This window comes from Trichoderma evansii (assembly GCF_050947405.1).
Source record: "Trichoderma evansii strain SZMC 28006 chromosome Unknown GGI43scaffold_18, whole genome shotgun sequence".
NCBI lineage: Eukaryota > Fungi > Ascomycota > Sordariomycetes > Hypocreales > Hypocreaceae > Trichoderma > Trichoderma evansii.
In genome coordinates this window covers 524029-545612 of record NW_028145188.1, presented here as the reverse complement: position 1 = coordinate 545612, position 21584 = coordinate 524029, and the positions used below count along the sequence as shown (strand labels likewise).

At 44.7% G+C, this 21584-nt stretch overlaps 9 protein-coding genes across 9 annotated transcripts, besides 1 other annotated feature; 4 read left to right on the top strand and 5 right to left on the bottom strand.

Annotated features, from left to right (window-relative positions):
* Window positions 1–413: 413 nt before the first annotated feature.
* Window positions 414–1532, top strand: GGI43DRAFT_429204 (uncharacterized protein; the record flags this gene model as incomplete). Its single annotated transcript, XM_083209074.1, has 4 exons — window positions 414–518; window positions 579–805; window positions 855–1189; window positions 1259–1532. The coding sequence occupies 4 exons, from the start codon at window positions 414–416 to the stop codon at window positions 1513–1515; spliced, it is 924 nt and encodes a 307-aa protein (XP_083058150.1). The 3' UTR covers window positions 1516–1532.
* Window positions 1533–1867: 335 nt separating this feature from the next.
* On the bottom strand, window positions 1868–3377 carry GGI43DRAFT_429203 (uncharacterized protein; the record flags this gene model as incomplete). Its single annotated transcript, XM_083209073.1, has 3 exons — window positions 1868–2834; window positions 2902–3135; window positions 3193–3377. The coding sequence occupies 3 exons, from the start codon at window positions 3375–3377 to the stop codon at window positions 1868–1870; spliced, it is 1386 nt and encodes a 461-aa protein (XP_083058149.1).
* A 3426-nt stretch (window positions 3378–6803) lies between these two features.
* GGI43DRAFT_411840 (uncharacterized protein) lies at window positions 6804–7101 on the bottom strand. The gene has a single exon (XM_083206765.1). It carries the CDS (start codon window positions 7069–7071, stop codon window positions 6892–6894), a length of 180 nt encoding a protein of 59 aa, XP_083058148.1. The 5' UTR covers window positions 7072–7101; the 3' UTR covers window positions 6804–6891.
* Window positions 7102–7686: 585 nt separating this feature from the next.
* GGI43DRAFT_127922 (uncharacterized protein) lies at window positions 7687–8758 on the top strand. The gene is made up of 5 exons (XM_083199128.1): window positions 7687–7718; window positions 7924–8041; window positions 8107–8192; window positions 8245–8301; window positions 8354–8758. The coding sequence occupies exons 2-5, from the start codon at window positions 7973–7975 to the stop codon at window positions 8490–8492; spliced, it is 351 nt and encodes a 116-aa protein (XP_083058147.1). The 5' UTR covers window positions 7687–7718; window positions 7924–7972; the 3' UTR covers window positions 8493–8758.
* Window positions 8759–8838: 80 nt separating this feature from the next.
* Window positions 8839–9084: a sequence feature (Protein overlapping with rRNA (GGI43DRAFT_411839, KAL6895094.1) was converted to a misc_feature.).
* Window positions 9085–9596: 512 nt separating this feature from the next.
* Window positions 9597–10341, bottom strand: GGI43DRAFT_429201 (uncharacterized protein; the record flags this gene model as incomplete). The annotated part of the gene is made up of 4 exons (XM_083209072.1): window positions 10138–10341; window positions 9956–10092; window positions 9853–9894; window positions 9597–9819 (listed from the first exon to the last, which is right to left on the bottom strand). The coding sequence occupies exons 1-4, from the start codon at window positions 10264–10266 to the stop codon at window positions 9597–9599; spliced, it is 531 nt and encodes a 176-aa protein (XP_083058146.1). The 5' UTR covers window positions 10267–10341.
* A 2478-nt stretch (window positions 10342–12819) lies between these two features.
* Window positions 12820–14490, top strand: GGI43DRAFT_429200 (Zn(II)2Cys6 transcription factor domain-containing protein; the record flags this gene model as incomplete). Its single annotated transcript, XM_083209071.1, has 6 exons — window positions 12820–12879; window positions 12945–13127; window positions 13163–13395; window positions 13453–13561; window positions 13611–13748; window positions 13810–14490. 6 exons carry the CDS (start codon window positions 12820–12822, stop codon window positions 14488–14490), a joined length of 1404 nt encoding a protein of 467 aa, XP_083058145.1.
* Window positions 14491–14793: 303 nt separating this feature from the next.
* Window positions 14794–16445, bottom strand: GGI43DRAFT_386220 (serine carboxypeptidase S28 domain-containing protein; the record flags this gene model as incomplete). The annotated part of the gene is made up of 5 exons (XM_083203757.1): window positions 14794–14844; window positions 14897–15567; window positions 15634–15721; window positions 15783–16145; window positions 16200–16445. The coding sequence occupies 5 exons, from the start codon at window positions 16443–16445 to the stop codon at window positions 14794–14796; spliced, it is 1419 nt and encodes a 472-aa protein (XP_083058144.1).
* A 1913-nt stretch (window positions 16446–18358) lies between these two features.
* GGI43DRAFT_411837 (aldo/keto reductase) lies at window positions 18359–19758 on the top strand. Its single transcript, XM_083206764.1, has 6 exons — window positions 18359–18628; window positions 18689–18699; window positions 18764–18821; window positions 18887–19071; window positions 19134–19524; window positions 19591–19758. Exons 1-6 carry the CDS (start codon window positions 18557–18559, stop codon window positions 19738–19740), a joined length of 867 nt encoding a protein of 288 aa, XP_083058143.1. The 5' UTR covers window positions 18359–18556; the 3' UTR covers window positions 19741–19758.
* A 531-nt stretch (window positions 19759–20289) lies between these two features.
* GGI43DRAFT_429196 (aromatic alcohol reductase) lies at window positions 20290–21447 on the bottom strand (the record flags this gene model as incomplete). Its single annotated transcript, XM_083209070.1, has 3 exons — window positions 21268–21447; window positions 20755–21212; window positions 20290–20653 (listed from the first exon to the last, which is right to left on the bottom strand). The coding sequence occupies exons 1-3, from the start codon at window positions 21301–21303 to the stop codon at window positions 20290–20292; spliced, it is 858 nt and encodes a 285-aa protein (XP_083058142.1). The 5' UTR covers window positions 21304–21447.
* Window positions 21448–21584: the final 137 nt, after the last annotated feature.

Genomic DNA, 21584 nt, shown 5'->3' with positions numbered 1-21584 from the left:
CTACCCTACCTAGTATATACACAGAAAATTATTAGGAAGCTAAATACATGTAGACCGTATGTAGAGACTGCTAAAATGTGAATGTCCGGATTTCCAGATTGGGAAAGCGCGCGCAGCTCTTAGCAGCTGTAGATCAACAAGCTAATTAGATCAAAGAAATAACGATTTTTAATGTCTTAACTTGCTTTGAAACATGAATTATTTGTTATAATAAGAGCTGACAAATTGAAGAAATAATACTAATTGCAGTTAATCAGAAGTGTCGCTCATTTTCGCGTATATAAATAGTGCGCCTTGGAACCACGACCATTTGTCACCTACACTGTCTTTCATCTTCGTTTGCGGCTCTAAATTCCGAATACAACTTCACCACAGAAAACAAATTACCTTGACAAAATTACATATATTTCAAAATGTCCGTCGTTGCTGTAGCTGGTGGTATGGGCAACGTTGGTCGCACCATTGTTGAGAGTCTTGCAGCGTCTCCAAGTTACAAAGTCATTGTTCTGGGACGCAAGGTACGGCGTTATTCCTGGCTTTAAGAATATTTTATAATCGTCTAAAGCGAAACAAAATAGGTTCGAATGGGCATGGATAATATTCCATGTTACGCCGTTGACTATACTGATGTCGATGCAACCGCCAAACTTTTAGTACAGCACGAAGTAAAGGTAGTCATCTCTACCATTCAAGTGACTGATGAGACATCCTCTACTGCTGAGATCAAACTCATCAAAGCCGCGGGACAATCCTCAACTGTATCCCGATTTATTGCTAGCGGTTGGGGGTCGCTCCCTAGTGAGACGTAAGCCGTCTGTGCAGTACTATCTCATACGAGCTAACAATGAGCTCAGATCCCCTACATCAGTACTCCAGAAAGCTTCCGAAGCTGCCCTGCGGAGCACCACTCTCGAATGGACTCGATTCTCTGTTGGCTTTTTCATGGATTACTATGGCATTCCTGCGATCAAAACACACCTTCCTCCTATGTCTTTTGCTGTCGACATGAGCAGCAAGAAAGCAGCTATCCCTGGAACAGGAAATGAGCCGATAGCTCTCACCTACTCACATGACGTCGCCAGATTTGTTTCTGCATACTTGGGCGCTCCAAAGTGGGAGGAGATAACGTATGTATATGGAGAGAAAACGACCTGGAACGCATTCATCAAGGTAGCGGAAGAAGTGACAGGTATGAGGATGCATATCTCCAACTATATACTGGTCCATGGACTTCTTTAATTAACATCATTTGCTCAAGGTACCCAATTTGAAGTATCATACGACCCAATTGAGAAGCTGGCAAGAGGAGAAGTTACTGAGCTCCCCTCTCACAAAGAAGAACTAGCCAACTCTCCATTCCCAGCACCTCTTGCTCGGCAGATTTTGGCTCTACTTGGTAGCTGGGTTGTTGGAGGTCAGTTTAACATACCCGTTGAGAAGGCTCTCAACAGGAGCTTTCCGCATATCAAGCCCATGACGGTTCGAGAAATGCTCCTCGTTAGGCAGACCTCTTAGTCTCGCGAGCAAGCCGCCAAAGGTCGTCGCTCGAATGAATAGTTTGCCATATGCTCTTGGCACATATTAATTGTTAGCTATAATTGAAGACATAATACTTACATATCTCCAAATGAGATGCTATTGAAGAAATATGGTAAATGGTGCTATTAACTCATATACTATTCTCAGCTTTCAGTTTAACTTTTCCTTTCTATTACAATTCCCCTCCCAGACTATGCCCTCTCAAATTATTTCCTCCCAAACAACGTTTGAACATATCTAAAGTTACCAAATATCTCAAATGCCTTGATACAAAGACTAAAAACCACCGGTTTCAAACCCATGCCAAGATTGTCAAGGTCATTCCTACTCAGTTGTATCGATTGACAAACTTTATGACTTTTCCACTCGTGGTACATCTATTAAACCCGTCCAGCTCATCTACAAAGGTAGTCTTGAAACGATAATCGTTCGTCGATATGACGTGAAGGAAACCTTTGATACGGCCGATAAGAGCCTTTTCAGAGAGCACTCGAGAAGTTCTCGGAGAACACATCATCCGAATTTCCAAGAATGACTCTAAGGAAGGCTCAAGCTTGTCCAGGATAATCTGCCATTGCAAGATACCACATTCTTCGTTATTCAACAAGTCCGCCATGTCATCAAATTGGATGTACTCTCCATCCCAGTCAAAGCTGGTTCGCTTGTCGCGACCTTGAAGACGAAGAACGCGGAGAAATTGCCAATCTGCCGCGGGAATTTTGTCGCGGGAATGCTCAGGAAGCGGGTGAATTGATCCGATATCACCAGTGACGTATCGTACAAGCGGGTTACGCAAGCGCGAAAGTGAAGTTTGCACAATCATTCCCGATTTCCCTTCAGTTAACGGACAAGCATGCGAATCTCCTTCGGTTAAAGAATGTGGGAGGACTTCCACCAGCATAGAACGAGTATCAAAGATGAGATCTTCTTCGCTGGTGGTACTCTCTTTCCCATTGATATCAGGGCTGCTGGCCGCCCAAACGCCAGCTTCTGCGCTCCCAAGAAATGAAAAGATCTTAACAGGGCTAAGAATCTCCTTTATATGTGCTCTTTGGGCAGAGGTAAGCACTTCAGAAGTATAAATAATTTTGTCAAGCTTGATCAAGGCTCGCTCTTCTTCAGGGAGAGTCGACATATAGTGCACCATCTGAACAATCTGGCCGCTATCACCAGCGAGAATATTGATGTGATACTTTATGAGGAGCTTGACAACGTCGCGTGGAGACATATAGTTGCCAGCGCTCAAAACTGAGGCGCCAGCATTCTCCAAGATTTCGAGAGTGAGATCTAGAGACCTGATTTTATCGTATCGGAGTTAGCTCTGTCCTTTTGCCTCATTGTCTCGTTACACTAGTGGCTCACCTATATAGGTCTCCAGCGCAGTGAGTCGTCAATACCCAGTCCCCAGGCTTAATCACCCCAAGAGTTTTGAGGAAGTGGCCGAAATGGGCCCTGTGCTTGCGGTTCTCGTACACATCTGTTCCGAAGAATAGCGGCATGGAACCAAACCCCCCACCTGTAATACTTGCGTACACGCTCTGGCGGTAAGTGTTGTTAGGATTCATATCGTTGACAAGTCGTTGGATGGTATTGTAACTAATACGTAGTTAGACTCGATCAGGAGGGTGCACTTCGTGTTTCTCTTCTACTTACAGGTTTTTCTTCCAGATAATAGGCCATAATTTGAATGTGTCTTCAGCTTCCTTCTCTTTCAACGCCTTCTCTCTCACCTCTTGAACTACTTTTTGGCTAGGAGGATATTGTATTTCTTCCTCATAGAAAGGGTGGATCTTAGCAACAGCCAAGATTTCTCGCAATGAATGAGGCGCGAACTCCATGTTTACAGTCGAATAATCGTCTGAAATTAAGAGCTTAAAAGAGCTAAAGAGGAAATTTTAATATTCTATCTCCTCTCCTGCCGTTTATCTGAAGGTAAGTTGTGATATATAACTACAGCTTAACTTATTACGCAACTAACAGTTGCATACTAACTCTTACTCAGAGGATGTTAATGTACCGTGCGAGTATCACTGTGTTCATAATCGTGGATTTACTGCAATAAACGCAGAGCTTCCCAGAAGTGCTTTGCCAATGATAGCAAAACAGCAGTTACTTGGTCAAGATGGGGGCTAAAAAGCGAATAGCCGATGGTCTAGTTTCGGCCTGAGACATGCATAAAAAGCCTATGTAAGATAAAGGCTACTTTTTTTCTTTCTTTCTTTTTTTATAGGCATAGGGGAGGTAAACAAGCGAACAGAAGAAAAAAAAGCAAACACACGCTACGTAATATCGCCTGCGGCCGGTTGAATATCATCAGAAGGCAGCAATCCAGGAGAGGACGATGGGGCGGCTGAGACAGCAGTAGCGCCATTATACCAATCAATCATATTGCAATAATGGTATTCTTAAGATAATGTACCAGCCTGACCGCTATTTCTGCTTCTCCAAATGTCTGAATGAGCCATTAGCGCATGAAGCTGTGCTTTTGAGCACAGCGCCCCTGCAGTTCGAGCTGAGCTTCTTTCAGCCCAGCCACCTTGGATACGTGCTGTGATCGGCAAGCCAATGAGGAACAAGAAGATCACAGCATCAATTGAGGTCAACTAGTAACCCTTATGCTTTGTACTCATACCTGTGCTTGGCTTACAGTATTATTAAGCAATATTATTATTATTTATTTACCAAGTTCTACCAACTCAGCTTAACTACAGATAGGGCTGGACCCAAAATAAAACCCGCAATTTATTATGCACACCAGAACTGTATGTTTCGCAATAATTAATAGTCCATAGAGTTATACTCTAGTACTCGAGCCACTATCCAATTATACTCAAACATGCATGTTTTCGCCTCCATGTCTCAGGTTCTAACTCCCGAATCTCTCACGGTTCTCTTTTCATTGCTTCTTCATTTCATGCTAGCAAATGGGACTGCATCCTATTTAACTCGGCGGAGATGTTGCTCCGGATCATGGATGTGATTTCTCGCATGCAGCCACCGGCAGGTATCAATCAGAATAATACTTCGTAGATCGCGCTGGTAAGGCCTTCGAGGTTAAGTGCAAGGTCAAATCGAATCTCGCCTCTGCGTCTTGCATGGCATGTTTCAGTTCGTTTAAGGCGGCAGAAGCTCATTTACTTAATTGCGTCAAGAGGTCTTCTCGGAAGCGTATTACGTTATACTGACCCTCTGAGCCGGCCATCATGATGTTTCTCACGGTTTGCTTTTGCCTAGGAGGTTTGGCAAACTCAGGTGGTGTGCGGATAAGATACTCAGGCCTTGCCAAGATGCCTCGGTGGCTATCGGAGCAGCTCGCTTAACTGCTGCATATTCATCACCGAAAGGGTGCCTCCACCATAGCGGTCAGGCTGGAGCACATGCAGGGCGAAGTAGCGCGGGGAAGGATTCTTGTAATGCCAGGGGAACTCATCCATTGTCTCTGAGCGAGCTTGACAGTTGGCAATCTGAAAATCTGGTAGTGGCGGGAAGCACATCCCAAAACCAGCCTTTGGTTGCGCTGTGAGAGATTGGGAGTTGGTGCCCGTAGTGTTGATGCAGACTTAGGAAAAGCTGCTCAGGATAATGGCTCTTGTTATCGTCAATTGCCAGACTTATCTTGAGAATGTCATGTTGACGAAGAATTTCCTATATGCTACCAGCATGGACAGGCTCTTGAGCATAAGTGATACTCGGTGCCTCCATATACTAGGCACCATAGGCGAGACATCTGCAGATATCTGACGAACCTCGGGGGCTACAGTCATGGAGACCCAGGAAGATGTTGGCGATAGCCCTGTTGGCGAATAACTCCACACATAGGATTCGCTGATGCAGGGAGATAGAGTGCAGCACGACGATACATGATAGGCAGACGTGAAATATCGTGAAATGATAGACATAACCCCGAGAGAAGGTTTCAAGAGATAGTCTCGGAATTTGAAGATGGACGATCATAAGTAATCTTCCCTACGTATCACAGCGCAACTCTAAGCTCGGCCGTTGCTAACAGTACAAATGCAATCTTTGCAGGTCCGTCAGCCTCCTAATCCGAGATATGTCCCGTTGATGGTAAAGCACGTGCCAATCAAGGGGTATCGCCCTTTTTCTCCCGATGCTTTGAACACCATGTCATACCGCTGAGAAATAATTCGACGCTGTACAACACAAGAGATTTCTAGGTCAATTTCCGGAGAGACTTAGCGCTGTAAGGTAGCAATCTACACTTCGTGGGTCATTTCATCCTCGAATGCGATGCCGTTGCCTTTCCCACTGCAGACTGGCTTAAAGAGGAAGTGCTGATGCATATCAAAGTGTTTAACTGACTGATATGGCAGTTCTTGCATTTCGGGTAAACTTGGTAAATAAGCATCCGCAATCCCGCGATCGAGAATCATAGCTTATTGTTAGGTGAGCGCTCCCCGCGCGACTTGACTCTGAAGCTCCTGATTAATGATGCCAAGTATTCACTCATCATGGACCAGAAATATAGTCCACAGATCATTGAAGCAGCGTGTGCAAACCTGTCATAGCCTTCAAGGGATGAACCAACCAATTCACGCTGGTGTAGCTCAGCCCAACCTGGGAAATCTCTTCTACAGGCTCTCCATCTTTGGTGAGGAAGACGGAAGACCCTACAGGAGAGGCAACGTTACAGTTAGGCCCCTTTGAGAGGGCACGGAGCGTATACTCATTTTTACTTGCCTCTTTCATCACCAATCGTAAGTCTGAGAGACCGATCACTCATGGCGCAGAGTCTTTCCGGCGCCTCACAGCTTCGACGAACATATAGAAGTCTACTTCAGGCCCTTCGCATTTCAGGAGATGGAGAGGGCCATCTCTTTGAAATAGAGCGAATAACCCATCTATAAGCTACAGGCTATTGTTGATAAAGGGTATCGAAGAAGGAACATAATGAGTTCGTATATTCATTTAAGCCGTAGCAAGGACAAGTCCATATGTTGCCATGCCCGTATCTTCCAGAGCCGTGTACCCAAATTCTGTGTGCATAAATGCATTGAAAGAAAACCTGGCATTGATTTCGGTGGTTTGGAAATTTTCTTGGACGGTGCTATCTACACATTGCATGTCCTCTATCAAGAAATCGGGCCTCCCTAATCCTTTGTGATCTATGTACTGGGGCGGGGCCGCCCACAGCTGACTGTTGTTTCACCTACTGCAATTGCTTTATTAGCTACTAGTAATATAGAACATAGCGAAGATGGATCATTTACTAATCTGCAATAACCCCTCCTCTTTGGTTCCATGGGCATTCTCCTGAGAAACTTTGCGGCCTTGTCACCCTACCATCGACCCACGATTGTATTGAGCTCACGCATCATTTCATGCCATAGATTAACGAGAACTGGTCAATGCCTGAATTATTATACAATGCCTGCGGCCATAGACTAGGAGGGCAAGACGCATGGGTTGAGCTACCCTGATCTCGTTCTCCACTTTGTAAAAGTCCTCTTGGATTTCTACAGTCGACACTCCTTCAAATCCCTTAGGCCCACGCCCAAGATGGATTTTCATGAAAGCCTCGTTGAAAATTTTGAAAAATTCCCGCCGAGATGATTATATAGGGTAAAACTAGCAAGTAATCGAGTTCAGGCGTCGAATTAAAAGCTCTATATCGTAAATACCTACCCATCTTATTTATGTTTATTTAGATACATCACGATTCCTCTACTCATATGAAAGCACTTTCTTGTATGCTCAAACACCTTTTGCTTGTACCCTCATCATATTTTTCTCGATGTGTGACTTTATCTTTCAGTTCTCTGTGCTCTAAAGAGTATAGGTACTGTCACTGTACTACTCACCACGTCATTCATAAGCGACCCACCAACTCCAATAGAGCACGGCCTAATTATGCAAGGGATGCTTATTTTAAGATCGTCATTATACTAGGGCCAGTATCTCGACCAACCGGATCAACCCATGACTCGCCCAGTCTGAACATCTGAGACAAACAACCCAATAACAAACCTTTGGCAGCGCCACTCGGCGTAGAGATCCCCTGGTCATTGCACATTGGCTAGTGCAATGTTTGCGTAAGAAGTAATCTGCGGTAAATCCCACAGAGCGAATCTAAGACATTCTTACTCAGGCATATCTCTCTTCACGTCAGGCCGTCAACTAGGATCGGCCCGTTGCTACTTGAGGGCCCAAGTAGTGGAGTGAGTGTCGATTATTTAATAAGTTCGCGGTGTATCTTAATCCAGCCCCTTTATTTGTCTTTTGACTTGGATCTGATGGCTTATATAAAACATGTCTGAGTAATCTGTCCTTGCATTCGGATTATCGTAATACAGCATTAGAACAATGTATAAATAAGCGCTCCGTCTGTTTCGAATCACTGATTTCTTCATCTACTCAACACAGATCCAACTGCTTTTGCAACAAGATCATCTGCCACCAACCAATTCCAAACATGAAGTCATCCGCTTTGATCTCCTTCACCTTCGCTGCCTTGGCCACGGCTGCAGTCCCAGAAGCTTTTGTGAGTCGGCTCAGTTCTATCCCGCTGCCACGACATCTCACTAATCCAGTTCGTCGAAATAGTAGAGCTTTCTATTTACCCATAGCAACTACAAGGGTGGCCGATACCTTATCAGTGATGAATGCACCCCCATCGACCCTTACGTCTCCATGTAAGTACCAAGCTCTAAACAATTTCACTTTTACTAACTCGGTTCTTTAAAGCGGTTCTCTCTGGATCCCAACCATAGAAAATCACCCCATAAAATGTTTTCTGCACAGGTAGATCGGATTCTGTATGCAATTCTCGCCATTTTCGACTAACGGTTTACAGCGACCCAGATTGCGGCGGTGGCTCAGTGGTGGTTTCTTACAATGCTTCTGTAGCTAATATCCCAAGTAAAGAGGGGGACGAAGTAGTGGCTATTGAGTGCCTTTACTTTTCTACAAATTTGCCATGGGTAGACCTATAGATAGATATACTTGCTAAGCAAAGCAACATAGAATAATATTAATCAACTAGGAAGCAACCTAGGGTTTTATAAGCCTCTTGCACTGGATACGCTACATTATAGGAGTATAGGTACGTATAGGTGTGGTATTGAGGGGCAGCATACAGGAGGTCACTGTGGCCGTGTATACAGCATGCAAAGCCTCAACCCCACCTCTCGTTGCAACATACAACACCACAAATAAAAATCACGATGCGCCAAGAGTCAAACAACAAAAAGATATAAAACAAAAATAAAAACATACAACAGCCGGTGTTCGCTGATGGTCACCCACTCAACTACTAATCTGCCGGTTAGTGGCTTGTCTATGGGGGAGCAGACGGGACCCCGAATTCTCCACTACCTATGGTCGTATGTGACAGAATCGCGCTCTAGCGCTCTCTATAAACATGGAGTTCTACAATTGAGAAGCTCAATGAAAAGATTTTATTATTACGGCGATCTCATACATGTAGTTTTGCTGCGGATTACGCTAGCCGCGGAAAAAAGAAATATTTCAAAGATTTTCTTCCCGTTGCCAAACATAGTTGGCAGTGGGCTGAGCAGCATCTAGGTCGGTGTAGAGGACCATTACACATGGCACCGCTCTGAAAGATAAACTCGGCGCAGTCATCGCACGTTTGTAGCTGTGACTCTGTTCTCGTGAATTCCGAGTATTGCTCCACTACTAGTCGATTTCTCTCGGTCGGGTATAATGTGGCGACAAGATCAATCCTGGGTAGCTATGTTGCGATATGAGATATGGATTTTGCTAGCAATTTGGCCGTTTGCTCGTGTTGGAGGATACTCTTTGTTATGCTAGCGTCGAGAAGTTGGCTGAGAAGCGCATAACTGCTTACGATGAACAAGATCTTTATAGTTCCCCAAACAAGGCTACGTATTCCGGGTGATGCTGCATGAAAATTTCCAGGATATTCGCGTAGTTATTGCTCATATATACTGCTCTCTGAAGCCCCCTTTTTTTTTTATCTTCGAGTGCTTCTAGACTGGTCAATTTTTTCTCGATTACGATAGTCATCATATATCATCCAACCCTGTTCAAAATAATAACACCTACATCATTCTTTACTCTTCTTCTTCCGGGAGTTCACACAACGGCTCAATTTGAGCCCACAATTCACGGTGTAAATGAGCCTTGAGCCACAGTGCATGTTCTGGATTTTCTCTTAGGAATTCGATCCGCTCCGCGGAGATGGGTATACCAAGGTTGAGCCAGGACCTGATAATTTCGCGTTGGACTTTTGGTTCATATTTTCCATCTGGTCCTTTGGGCAACCGATAGAACTTCCTCCCTCCCCATGCGAATGGCTATTTCTTGAACTCTTCTTGTATCCAGAGAGGAAAAGTATCGTTTATATGAACACTGAGAGCTTTATCAGCTTGGGCTAAGGGTGAGATCAGATGATTCAAAAGATCCGACTTACAGGGACTCTCCCGTCCACTTATACCATATGACTGATACTTTTTCCTCTTGAACTGTGCGATCATGGCCGTGGTGATCAATCAGAAAAAAGCAATTTCTGTTTTTGAGGCCGAAGAAATCGCCGTATGGGTACATGTGCTCTTGGTTCCAGTCGAAGTCCCGTTTCCAGTGGTGTTAACAGACAATATTTTTTATAAAGCTAAGTTTTTCATCACAATCGCTACCAGGCACAAGGTAAGTAACCGACTCCAACAAAATCCGCACCTTGCTTTCGGATTTTGTCGTGAGTGGCGGTGTTTCTAAGTTCTCCATTGTCAGGTGCTATAGCAGTAGCGCTTGTATGGTTCCGAATAAACGTATCTTACACACGATGAGGCAGGGTTTAGCAAATAACCTGCATCTTCCTTTAGCAAATTGGTGGACGTCTTGGTGGAAAGCAGGCGGGCTTTATATTTCATAGAACTAACTTTTCTGGTGTTTCTGATGCACAGATATAAGTCTCGTCTGCAGCCAACCAGGAACCTTATCTTCAGGCAAATGCAGGGGGGAATGTGAGATTTGTAGTGGAAGACACGCTGAATTAGGTGCTCTGGAAACCTAAAGGTGCCAAGCCATACAATTATTACCTCAATACAGCCAAAAATAAAGTTTACGGGCTTCGACACGGTTTCAAAACCGGTCTAAGATAATCTCCTTATTCATCCAAGGAACCGCAGGCCCAGTGGCGTGTCGGATCGCGACTAGAATTCCTGTTATTGATCAAAGTCTCAAGCATACCTTGTTAGGTTGGATCTCCCAGTTCTTTAGGCTTGACCTGGCACTGGAAGCGCAACACAGCACGATAAATGAAGACAACTTCGTCAAGAGAGATAAACTACCTATTACTATTACTATTACTATTACTGTGGCTTATTGGTACTCTTTTTTTAGCGCTTTCCCTTTTATCCCCTATTCCTTATTCATGCCTTATGGTTTACAGACTGCGCAGCTGATTGAATTCTTCCTCTCCACTAACTCGTTGAAGCAAAAAAGAGAAAGTCAGATCTTCCAGCTGGCAGATTAATTAAGGAGCTTTTCGCCTGCTTTGGGCAGACGAGGGCCTTTTTTATTACTCCTCTTCCCCCTCCGCTTGTTACACATGTCTTTGGATTTTCTAATACCGTCGATTTTGGCTTGGCCTTGGCCTTGGGCTTTAGCTTCTTCTTACAAGACTTCAAGTCTGGCAACTGCTGCCGTCTCTTTAAGATTACCTTGCCTATTATGATCAACTATATATGTAACTAGGCAGAGCAAAGTTAGCTGTAGAGTTATTCTCTATTGCGAGGTTGCTTACTGTATTATGTGTTTTTCTTATAGGAATAGTGGCTTTCCTATTTAACGACGTGCGCGTTATTTAATGCTTAAGTTATCTCTGCGTGCTCGAGAGTTGTTCTATGAAGAAGGATTTCAAATCCTTCTTCAAAAGGACCATCGAGGGCTTATATGCCTGTAACTCAAAGGTGGCTTCGTTTTGTTGGGTTCCTTCTGTTGGATTCCCCATTGTTGCGTTTAAGTCATCGGCGTGAAACTCTATCTCGGTGTACGATCTGTATCTTAAACCTTAATTTTTTTTTTTAAGCGATCCAGGAGATCCGGGCGATCCTGCCTTGGAAAAGACTAATAGCCAACCTGGCTGAACCTTATAGCTATATTTAGATAAGCTCAAACCACCTGGGTTGAATTAAATATTTGGTTGTTGAGTTTAGAGCATTCTGGCAGCTACAGAGACTCATCTCTTTAGCTTTTGGTCCAGAAGAGAAATTACGCTGGGGGATAGTTATCTAAGGGGCTGTAATTTCAGTCAAGATCCCATGCTGCCATATGGACACTAAAGCATGAGGGCTACCATTGTCTTTACCGGTGAGAAACTCTATAACGGGATCTAAAAATGCACTTCTCGTCGCGTCTATGGTCGATCAACAAGGTATGCTATACCCTCGTCTATTTGTCGCCATTCTCGCTTCAGCTAGAGGCTGCTTTCACTTGGGCAAGCATATGCAGAGTGGCATATCTTCATCTCACCAAACAAGAATATATGCAAGAATCCAATTTTAGACTCTACCGATTGTATCAGGATATATAGATAAAGCTACACTATTTAATACCTTCACTAAGACAGCTTCATTATAGCTCCATGCCTACTATACTATTGTCGGGTGCAACATTCGTGCGCATCCATATTTGGCAACCAGAGATGTCACGCTTCAAAGGCGGCCACAATAATTCAGCTTTATACACCCTCCAGTGATGTACGATATCAAAAAAGCTAAGCTGTGATACGAGAACAAAATCGGTGCTTGTATTGCCGGTCTTAGCCATAGTAGCTCAGGAACAGCCTTTTTTTTTTTTTTGTATGATTGCAGCTGAAGCTGACATCCATAAGTCTTATGTGCATTGTATTGTACTTAATCATGCAGCGATGGGACCTGAGCTAAACCTCAGCATTCAATGACATACTATTTCAAACCACGGCTTCTTACATGGTGTAAGGCAGCGCTGCCTACCCCCAAATCCTACGGCGTAAGGATTGCGAGTGGCTCGACCGCGTTGTTTGCCTAAAACGGTTCGAAAGATCATCACGCTATGCTGCTTTTTGTAGACCCTGCAATGCAACATACATCCAAGGGAGCTAGCGACACAGAGAATTATAGCATAATTACTTCAGCGATGATGCAGCCTTGCAAGTCTCCAAGTGTCATCACTTAAAATGGCTATAAATCTCGATAGCGAACATTTCTTGATTACATTTGATTCGGTGGAGAAGATTCGAGATATTGCGTTTCATTGCCTCAGTTAGAGCTCGACAACCACAACTCCGACCAAGCAATGCATCGTGGCTCAAGAAGAAGCGCTGGATGCGGGGCTTGTCGACGGGACAAGATCAAGGTGAAGAATAATTCCAGGTTATTTGCGCTTCGTCATAGTGTCACTAACGTGGTATTTTGTCGCAGTGCGATGAAGTCCGCCCAATCTGTGAACGCTGTCTGCGAGCAGGTCGTGAATGCGTGTTTCCGCCTCAATTCCACTTTGTCAATACAAATACTCGATTCGCAGCACCTGAGACTCGAGAACGATCTGCGCTTCAGAGAACAGGCGCAGAAGGTTTGAATGCCAAGCTGAGCCTGCTTTATGAAGTTGCGATGACGATGGAATGATTCATAAATTCCAGCTGCTTCGCTATCGATCAGCAACGCCTTCCTCAATATCAAGGGATTCCAGCCCTCCCGTGCCCAAAGCTCCCAGCTTATCACGAGGGGAGAAGATCGCCTTGAAGCTGGCCGCTTCATTCAAAATTCGTCCAGATGGCTACCAACTACATCATCTTGGCAGATACATAGCCGAGATACCGTGCCGCCTTGGTCACAACCCGGCCCTTGATATCGCAGTAGAGTGTCTCTTGTAGTCTCACACTCAATTATTTGAATCAAATCAATATTGTCAAATTGGCACTCAGCCCAGCCCTGAGTATATGAGGGCCCTCCAAACCCTGCAGAAAGTGATTGCAGATCCTGTCTTGGGTACTTCTGCTGAAACAGTTTGTGCTACAATGCTGATGGCTCACTACGAGGTGAGGCAGCCAAGTTCTCTACATTTAATTATTTTCTAATCTTGTATAGATGATAGCCCCAGAAAGGCGTCCTCAACAATACATAGCGCATGCTGGTGGTGCGTCGAAAGTGATATCCATCCGCGGTCCAGGGCGTGTATGCACAAATTTTGAGTATAATCTTTTTCGCACTCAAAGAGGCCGAATTGTGAGTATTATGATATCTTTATTATGCTCTTTTCAACATTGGAGCTTATATACCTTATTAGGTACTTGAGGCGTTGCTTCGAGGGGAACATTGCTTCTTACTTACGGGCGGATGGCAAGATATCTGCCCTGAGAAGTGCGGAAGCATCGAATTTTCAAGTGTTGACTGCCTTTTTGAGAGTATTTGCAGTATTCCTACACTCGTAAAATATGTTGTGGATTGGAAAGCTGGAGTATCTGAAATAGGTAAGGGCGAGATTATAGATTATGGGAGAAAGCTGCAACAGACGCTGCGAGCCGCTTCGCCTCTGGGTTCAGTGTCTAGAGACGTCGAAGATAATCTTGGATTCGAAGAGCGCCAATCTTCGACATTAGATGGAGAGTTCCCGCTCAGTTTCCATTTCTACTCTCACGAGAGCGCTATATTTCATACATGGCGGTGGATGGCTTTGCTAATTGTAGACCTTTGTCTGGTTAATCTTCTAGCTAATCCTAGATTGCGGCTGGCCATTGCCGAAACTGCGCGGCGAATCTGCATGTGCTATGAATATGCAAGCCTATCAAGTCCACTTGGAGCGCAGTTCCTGCAAGTACCATTAATCATCGCATACGTTGTGAGTGATCAGAAAGGCAATAATTGGATTATAGACAAGATTAACTTATTGCTGGGAGGCCTTTATGTAACATACACTGAGGAGTACTTGGATCACTTATCAACGATGATAATGAAGGGTATCAAATAGAGTTTGAGGCATCTATCCATTTCTTAATTTTTCTTCTGCTAGTTAATCTACGTGATGTTTAAATGTGTCTCTTGAGGCCATCTTGAAAGTCCCAGCAATATGATGCATAAATAGAAGCAGCACCTCTTCCCCCTTCTCCCCCAAAGAAAAAAAAGAACAGAATCAGAATTATAAGTAAAGAAAGAAGTGAGAGGATAGACTGCATGGCAAGAATAGAAATCCTTCATCGAAGCAACGATAACGAATGTAATTGTTCTCTTAAACCCTGTCATATTGTAACTGATGGCGCTACCTGTGCCACTCTCAGTAAAGTCCAAGCCACTCCTTGATCATCTCCAGCTGTACTCGTCTTGCCTAGATAAATCTGTTAGCCGTATAACTTCGGTTCATGTTCTGCTGAGCTTACATGGACAACACTGGGTTTATCGCCCGAGAAAGACGCAATAGACTCCTCGCCATGCGCTGCCAAGCTAGTAATCATCCATCTGGATGCGTTTCGGTTAGGAGAAGGAGGAAATGGATCGATACCAACGCCAGTAGTAGGATCGTTCTCCGCATATGCAAATATAATACGGGGCGCTTGGATTAGGTCTGCTCGTGAAATGTGCCACTTCGCCTCAACTTCTGCTTGGGTTGGGGGAACAATCTTATATAGTGTCTCGCAGGTCATTGGATCTGATTCCGTTTGAATAGACGTTGGGGGATAGATGTTTCCTTTGAGAATCTCATTACTGCTCAAAGGGAAATATTTGCATAGAAGATAGTTGAAAGGAGTTTTTTGAAGACTTGCTTCCGAAGATTTATCTGAATCCCAGGAGATGCAAGGAACTAGATTAGGCGGGTTCCGTAAGGTCAGAGTTGCGTTAACAATGTCGATTGGGTTCTTTGCGCTCAGCGATATGTTGACCAATTTTTCAGGAGTAGCACCGTAAGGGTTTGCGTCTGGGCTGCTGTAACTGAGCAAGGGGATCAGTTGGGCGTTGGTAGCAATAACTCCCATCACCAACTGAAGATCTGCTGCCGTCTTTGGGACAGTGCACAGGTTGAGATCTTTGGCAATATCTTCTACCTCGCTCACTGCAAGATATTAGTTGATGTCCAATATCGACAATCGACAGCATTGATAAAGGTTGCTTGACGTACAGTTTTCGAAACGTTTTGCAAGCAAAGTGAAAGCATCCCTCATTTTGCTAGCCGCCGCTGCAGACAGGTCCCAGTAGACCTGGTTAACCTAAAGTTTGCACTCACTTAACGAAATAAATCTCACAAAAATGCTTCTGATAGCAACATACCCAATTAAACCAATCATATCGCCTCGGGTTCTGATAGTTTGCTCCAATTGATCGAAGTGGTGGAGCGTACGGCACGGCTCCAAAGAACACTTGAGGATAATTCATCTTAATTACCGTGGTCAAAAAGCCACCATATGAGCCTCCCGAAACAATAACCTTGCTATCTTTGGCTCCAGGGATGGTATGCTTTATATGATTGACAAAGGTCACGGCATCTAGCATGACATTTTCAAGAGTCAAGGACTTGTATTTTTCGATGGGATCTGTGGCGTTTGACGCATTGCTAAGGCCAAAGAAACGGTGCTCGAGGCTAATCACCATACCCCCAACATCCTGAGCCCATTCTGGATAAATGGTTCTCTCCTATTAAAAGTTAGAATAATATACGCTCAGCTAAGGATTTGCTCTTCTGTATACCAGACAGACAAAGTCTGCAGTCTCGGCTTGCTGATAGTAGAAGATGGGACCTCCAGGCTTGAAGTGGAGGTTGATTATCTGATACTGTTGTTGAAATTTTCCACTTGCAGTCGAATTATGGTCAACTAGCTGCGTGAAGAATTGAGTTTTGGGTGTGCAGCTGGGTGTAGAGCCTTGGCCATTAATCACAATAGCCTGGATAGCAATCAAGGCTGAAAGCCAGGGCACTGCAGTGAACAAACGCATGATACCACTAATAGAGGGCGGAAGAAGAAAAAAATCCAGTTATGGCGATGAGACTTGATAATAAAAGTATTGAGAACTAAAGAATACTGAAATATCATGGGATATACCGTGTGCTGTCTTTATATCAATTTTTCGAGTACCTAGCCAGCTCCTCCATAACGAGGATGCCGCAATGATGTCCAAATCAAGAAAACAGGATTTAGGTCATTTCTATTTCTTGTAGATGCACTATTTTAGTTTGCTGACGTCCCAGCTCACGCATGAGAGAGTATACATCATCATAGTTTAATATCACAATACCCTACAGATAAAGGCGTAGAGCTATTCTCAATGAGAGGAGGCTGAGCTTGCCTTGGGTCTCATACGAAGCACATTTTCCCCCGTAAGTAGGCACTGACCCGACACGGATATTGGGCACAGATTTAATCGACTTCCTACGATCCACTTTTATATCAGAATCCATCGCGTTGTTGCCCAAATCGGGTAATAGTGATTGTCCGGGCTAGAGATCTTACAGGCTTTGTTCTACAACCGACGAGGGGGCCACTGACGTAAATAGCATACAGGTGGCCCAGTTACGTCCTTGATTGGGTAGTTCAACTACGGTGCAAATTTTCAAATGATGGCTGAATATTCACCTAGACCTATGGTAGGATCCTGAGACGAAGTCAATAAAGCGATATGCTGAGAGGAGTTGGGTTGTCAAATTGTAGCTGAGTAGCCAACTGCCAGACGATGACCCAAAAATGGTTCGCTGGCTCAATGGCACGAGAGATCCTGCGCAAACTGTCATTAAAGGTATATTTTCGTCGCTCAGTCTCGCTGCACCGGCAAAAAAGCCCGACTTTATCGATGTACAGTCTGCCACGGAAGCCGCTTATTTGGCCACTGCGTATAAGTTTGGAACTGTTGTAAGTTCAACGTCTTCTTTGCGGGTTTCCTCAGCTGATCTGTCCTACAAGTTCATATATACCTTCATTACAGCCGGCCTGGTATTGATCTTGATGACCGCTCTACATCTTGTATGTAAGCAACGCGGGTGGTCGGCTTTCAACATGCTTCGAGCAACGGTCACCGTCGGCATGGGCATTGGGCTTACGTTGATAAGTTTGCTCACATTTAACCAAGGTGCTCTCTCTGACTTTTTACCAACACCGTGGCCATTACCAACGATTACGATCTGTTATTTTGTTATTCTGGTTATTAGTCACATACCCGAGCCTAAACAGCTTCTCTTCAGAAGAAAAGTAGTTTCATATAGCATTCTTGAGAGGACAAATGACATGAAGCTAGGGTTGGTGTAGGATATATACAGAAGTGCCAGAAAGCATAATTGGTCGGAACAAATTGTCACAAATATTGAGCATGAGATGGACCTTCTTAAATATAAACCTACTCTATTTTCTCTTATGCTTATACAGGTTCAATTAATCTGCTTAGCCGTTTTTATTACCTTTGTTCTTGAACGGGCTTGAGTATGAGAATAGTGATCCAATATTTCACAGGTTCAAGCAATAGAAGGGAGTCCCATAATCACTATTTCGAGGTTGGCACAGTCTATATATCCAGCCAACCTTACAAAATAGCGCCATACATAGCATCTCAAACGCAACATTAGATAAGCAAAAAAAAAAGAAGAGAAGAAAGAAATAATAGTAGAAAAGGCAAAAGAAAAAACATACAACAGCCTGTGTTCGCTGACGGTCACCTACTCAACTACTAATCTGCTGGTTAGTGGCTTGTCTATGGGGAATTAATGAATAAAATAGTACCTGACAACTATAATATCCGATGCTATATGTGGAAGCCGCTCATGTGGATGCAACCGGAAATACTCTATACTAGCATCCAGTCCTTAACTCCGGTAAGCTCGTTCTGCCGAAAGCCGAAAGACGACGTCCTAACACCTACAGGCGACGAAAGCCGATGTTCAAGGACCGAAAGTCAACCGCGTGATTACCTCAAGACGAGTGGTGATAGGCCCCGTTGAGTGTCCTTGGAAGTAGAGATAAAATGGTTGAGTTGCTCTCTGACACAATATTGAAAAAATTGATTGATCATCGAAACAATTCACAACTGTTTTAGGGCATCAATCAGATATACTTCTTAAAATGGTGAAATTAACACTGCAGTCGACATACAAGCTGGCCTCTGGCTTTTCGATGCCCGTGCTAGGCTATGGAGTATGACCGTGTCCTCCTTCCAGGCCCTTTTGACTCGAGCTGACTTTTGATTCACAATAGGTCTATCAGACGTAGGATTTTCCCGCCTTGCGTCAATGTGCGTCGTTGAACGAACCTTCACTAAGCAAACGCTAGGCCTCCTGAAGAGACCGCACAAGTGACGTTGCATGCGTTCAAAGCCGGATATAGTCATGTGAGTGTCCCTTCTTGCTTACCTAGGTATATTGGGAGAAGTTTCCGTGCTGAAGGCGTTGTTAGGTCGACAGCGCTCGAGGATACGCAAACGAATCGGGCGTCGGCGAAGCTATTCGCAAGTCTGGTCTGAAGCGCGAAGATGTGTTTTTCACTACAAAACTGCCCATGTGGAAATTGAAAAACTACGACGATGCCATGAAAGAGATTGACGCTAGCCTGAAAGCCTCGGGTCTGAACTACATCGACTTGTGAGTCCAGACTGATTTGAGTCCACGTGTTTGACTTTTGTTTTCTAAATTCTGCTTCATAGATATCTCACTCATTCTCCACATGGAGGGAAAGAAAACCGAATCAACGCTTGGAGAGCACTTGTTGATGCACAGAAAGCAGGCAAGGTTCGCTCCATCGGGGTCAGCAATTATGGCGTACACCATCTAGATGAGCTGCAAACATACATCAAAGAGCAGGAGGCCCAGAATGGCCTTGGGTCTGCCGGCCAGATTGAAGTCGCGCAGTACGAGCTCCACCCGTGGTTGACACGACCTGATATCGTCGCGTGGTGTCGCCAGCATAACGTGGTGTTGCAAGCGTACTGTCCCTTGGTTCAGGCGACGCGTATGGACGAACCCGTCCTGAAGGAGCTGTCCAAGAAGTACAACCGCACCGAAGCGCAGATCCTTATTCGTTGGAGTCTGCAGAACGTGAGTGCATGGCTTCTTCCATAATAAGGAAGTAAGAAAGAGCTTGCTAACACCGCTGGTCACCAGGGCTTCGTTCCGCTACCGAAGAGTGTCACTCCCAGTCGTATTGATGCGAACAAGGACGTGTTCGACTTTGAGATTTCGGACGCAGATATGACCAAGCTAACCACAAACGATTATTCACCGTGCACGTGGGATCTTACCATGGACCCGTAGGAGAGGATGCGATCAATAGTAGTAGTAGTTATTCTTAGAATTTCATAGGCCCTGCAAGTGCCGATAATAGATCGTCTCTCACACCGCTGTCTGGCCACTGTTTGTTTCCATAACTTGATGCTAAGACGCGCAGTTTCGTGTCGCATTGGATAGATCGGAACCTGAATATAGTTTATCGAAGTCAAATAAGTTGAAGCATTCTTATGTATAAAACAACTGAGGTTGTGAGGAATAGCAAGGTAGTAAGCACTTCTTGCGTTGACTGCCTTGTCATTTATTACGACCTAGGTGCTGATTCTCGTAGCTATTTGGCTGCAAAAATCCTGGAGAAATTTGTGCCTAATTTTCCCTCAGAGCGTCATAATCCAACATCTTTCTTCTTCTCTGTCTTCGTAAGTAGGCGTGGTGGACGGCCCCTTTCCGCGTTTCAGACAATCTAACATATGTAGGCAAGGTACTTGAAGGTATTTTTAGGGTGGATGTTTAACCACAGCTTTCAAAGATTTGCAATTAGAACTAGAGCTCTCTACATGTACTTAGACAGCTTACCTAAGAGACCAGAATGTCTGCTACAGTCTTCTTCAGATCGTCCGTTGGCAAGCCCAGAAGTCCGTTGTGTACTTCGTACTCCGTCTCAAAGTCAGAGCCACATCCCCCCTTGAACATTGCAGCTTGTAGAAGCTGGAACACACCACCCTGGCCGTTCGATAGCTTGTGCCTCCCTGTAGCGATCATTTCATCTGCTGGCACCAGAGTGGCGTTCCATTTTGAATCTGTCTGCCCTTCTAAAATCTCCAACAACTCCTTCTGGTTTGTTCTAAACTGTTGAACCCAGATGTTCTTGTTCACAGTCTCTGCGGAGTGAACGAGAACGGAGGCTATAGCCTTACCGATAGTTCGCATCGTTGTCGTACTAAACGGTTGTGTGCCTTGATCCACAAATGTTGCTGAGTGGCTCTTCAAATCAAAGCCAAGCAGCCCGGATTTAAGGCCCTGTTGACTTAAATTTAGCACAGCACTAAACGCCCGAGATGGAATTTAAAATTCTCGCGATTGCTTACCCAGTCCAGAAACGGGCCGGTCCCGATGCTGGTCCATTCAAGACCTTCGCCTTGCTTACTCCTCAAGTAGTCGTTGATCTGCTTTTTCCCGGCGAAAAAGGGTACAATCTCGATGGCCTTCGGGTGACAAACATCGATACCATATTCTGACGGGATGAATCGCTTCACTCCCGCACGAACGGCGGCATCAATGACTTGCTGCTGCTGTTTCAGTCCGCCACCGCCAACAGTGCTCACAACGGCGTCATGTCCAGTGAGGATCTCTACGAGTGAAGACTCGGAATAGTCCGTTTGAAATACGCGAACTGTTGACGGAAACGCAGCTTTGCTTGATTGTCGAGTCAACACAGACACGTTGAATTTTGCCTCAAGAAGAGCCTTCAGCACGTGGGTTCCGAGGGTTCCTCCAGCCTGATACGCGTTAGCCTCAGCTTCCAGCCTGCTTGCATGAAAAGCGGCAACCTACTCCCATTAACACCACGTTCTTGATTTGCTGGGCCATTGCTGACTATGTCGAGCAGTGAGTCTGTGTTACGTTCGGATAGATGTGGAAAAGTCTGTGTTCTTTACGTGCGCTATTGGCTTGCTGCCCGGAGAATTGCAGCAAATATAGCAGTGAAAGAGCAGAAATTTGTATTTTGTCCGTGTAAGCTGGACCTCTGCCATATCTCAGTCGACCGGGCATCTTGACAAAGCAAACGTTTAGAATCTAGCTTATAAATCAATCGTGTGGCCTATTTAACTCGATTCGATAAGACAGACTCCTAAGACCGCCAGCTCATA

What these genes read in the sequence shown, in the direction of transcription:
- GGI43DRAFT_411840 (XM_083206765.1), bottom strand. Translation starts at nt 7,071, where the DNA reads ATGAAAATCCATCTTGGGCGTGGGCCTAAGGGATTTGAAGGAGTGTCG.
- GGI43DRAFT_127922 (XM_083199128.1), top strand. Translation starts at nt 7,973, where the DNA reads ATGAAGTCATCCGCTTTGATCTCCTTCACCTTCGCTGCCTTGGCCACG. An exon ending in CTGCAGTCCCAGAAGCTTTT is followed by an intron (nt 8,042 to 8,106) that starts GTGAGTCGGCTC and finishes TCGAAATAGTAG; the next exon opens with AGCTTTCTATTTACCCATAG. An exon ending in ATCGACCCTTACGTCTCCAT is followed by an intron (nt 8,193 to 8,244) that starts GTAAGTACCAAG and finishes GGTTCTTTAAAG; the next exon opens with CGGTTCTCTCTGGATCCCAA.
- GGI43DRAFT_411837 (XM_083206764.1), top strand. Translation starts at nt 18,557, where the DNA reads ATGGTGAAATTAACACTGCAGTCGACATACAAGCTGGCCTCTGGCTTT. An exon ending in GGTCTGAACTACATCGACTT is followed by an intron (nt 19,072 to 19,133) that starts GTGAGTCCAGAC and finishes TCTGCTTCATAG; the next exon opens with ATATCTCACTCATTCTCCAC. An exon ending in TTCGTTGGAGTCTGCAGAAC is followed by an intron (nt 19,525 to 19,590) that starts GTGAGTGCATGG and finishes GCTGGTCACCAG; the next exon opens with GGCTTCGTTCCGCTACCGAA.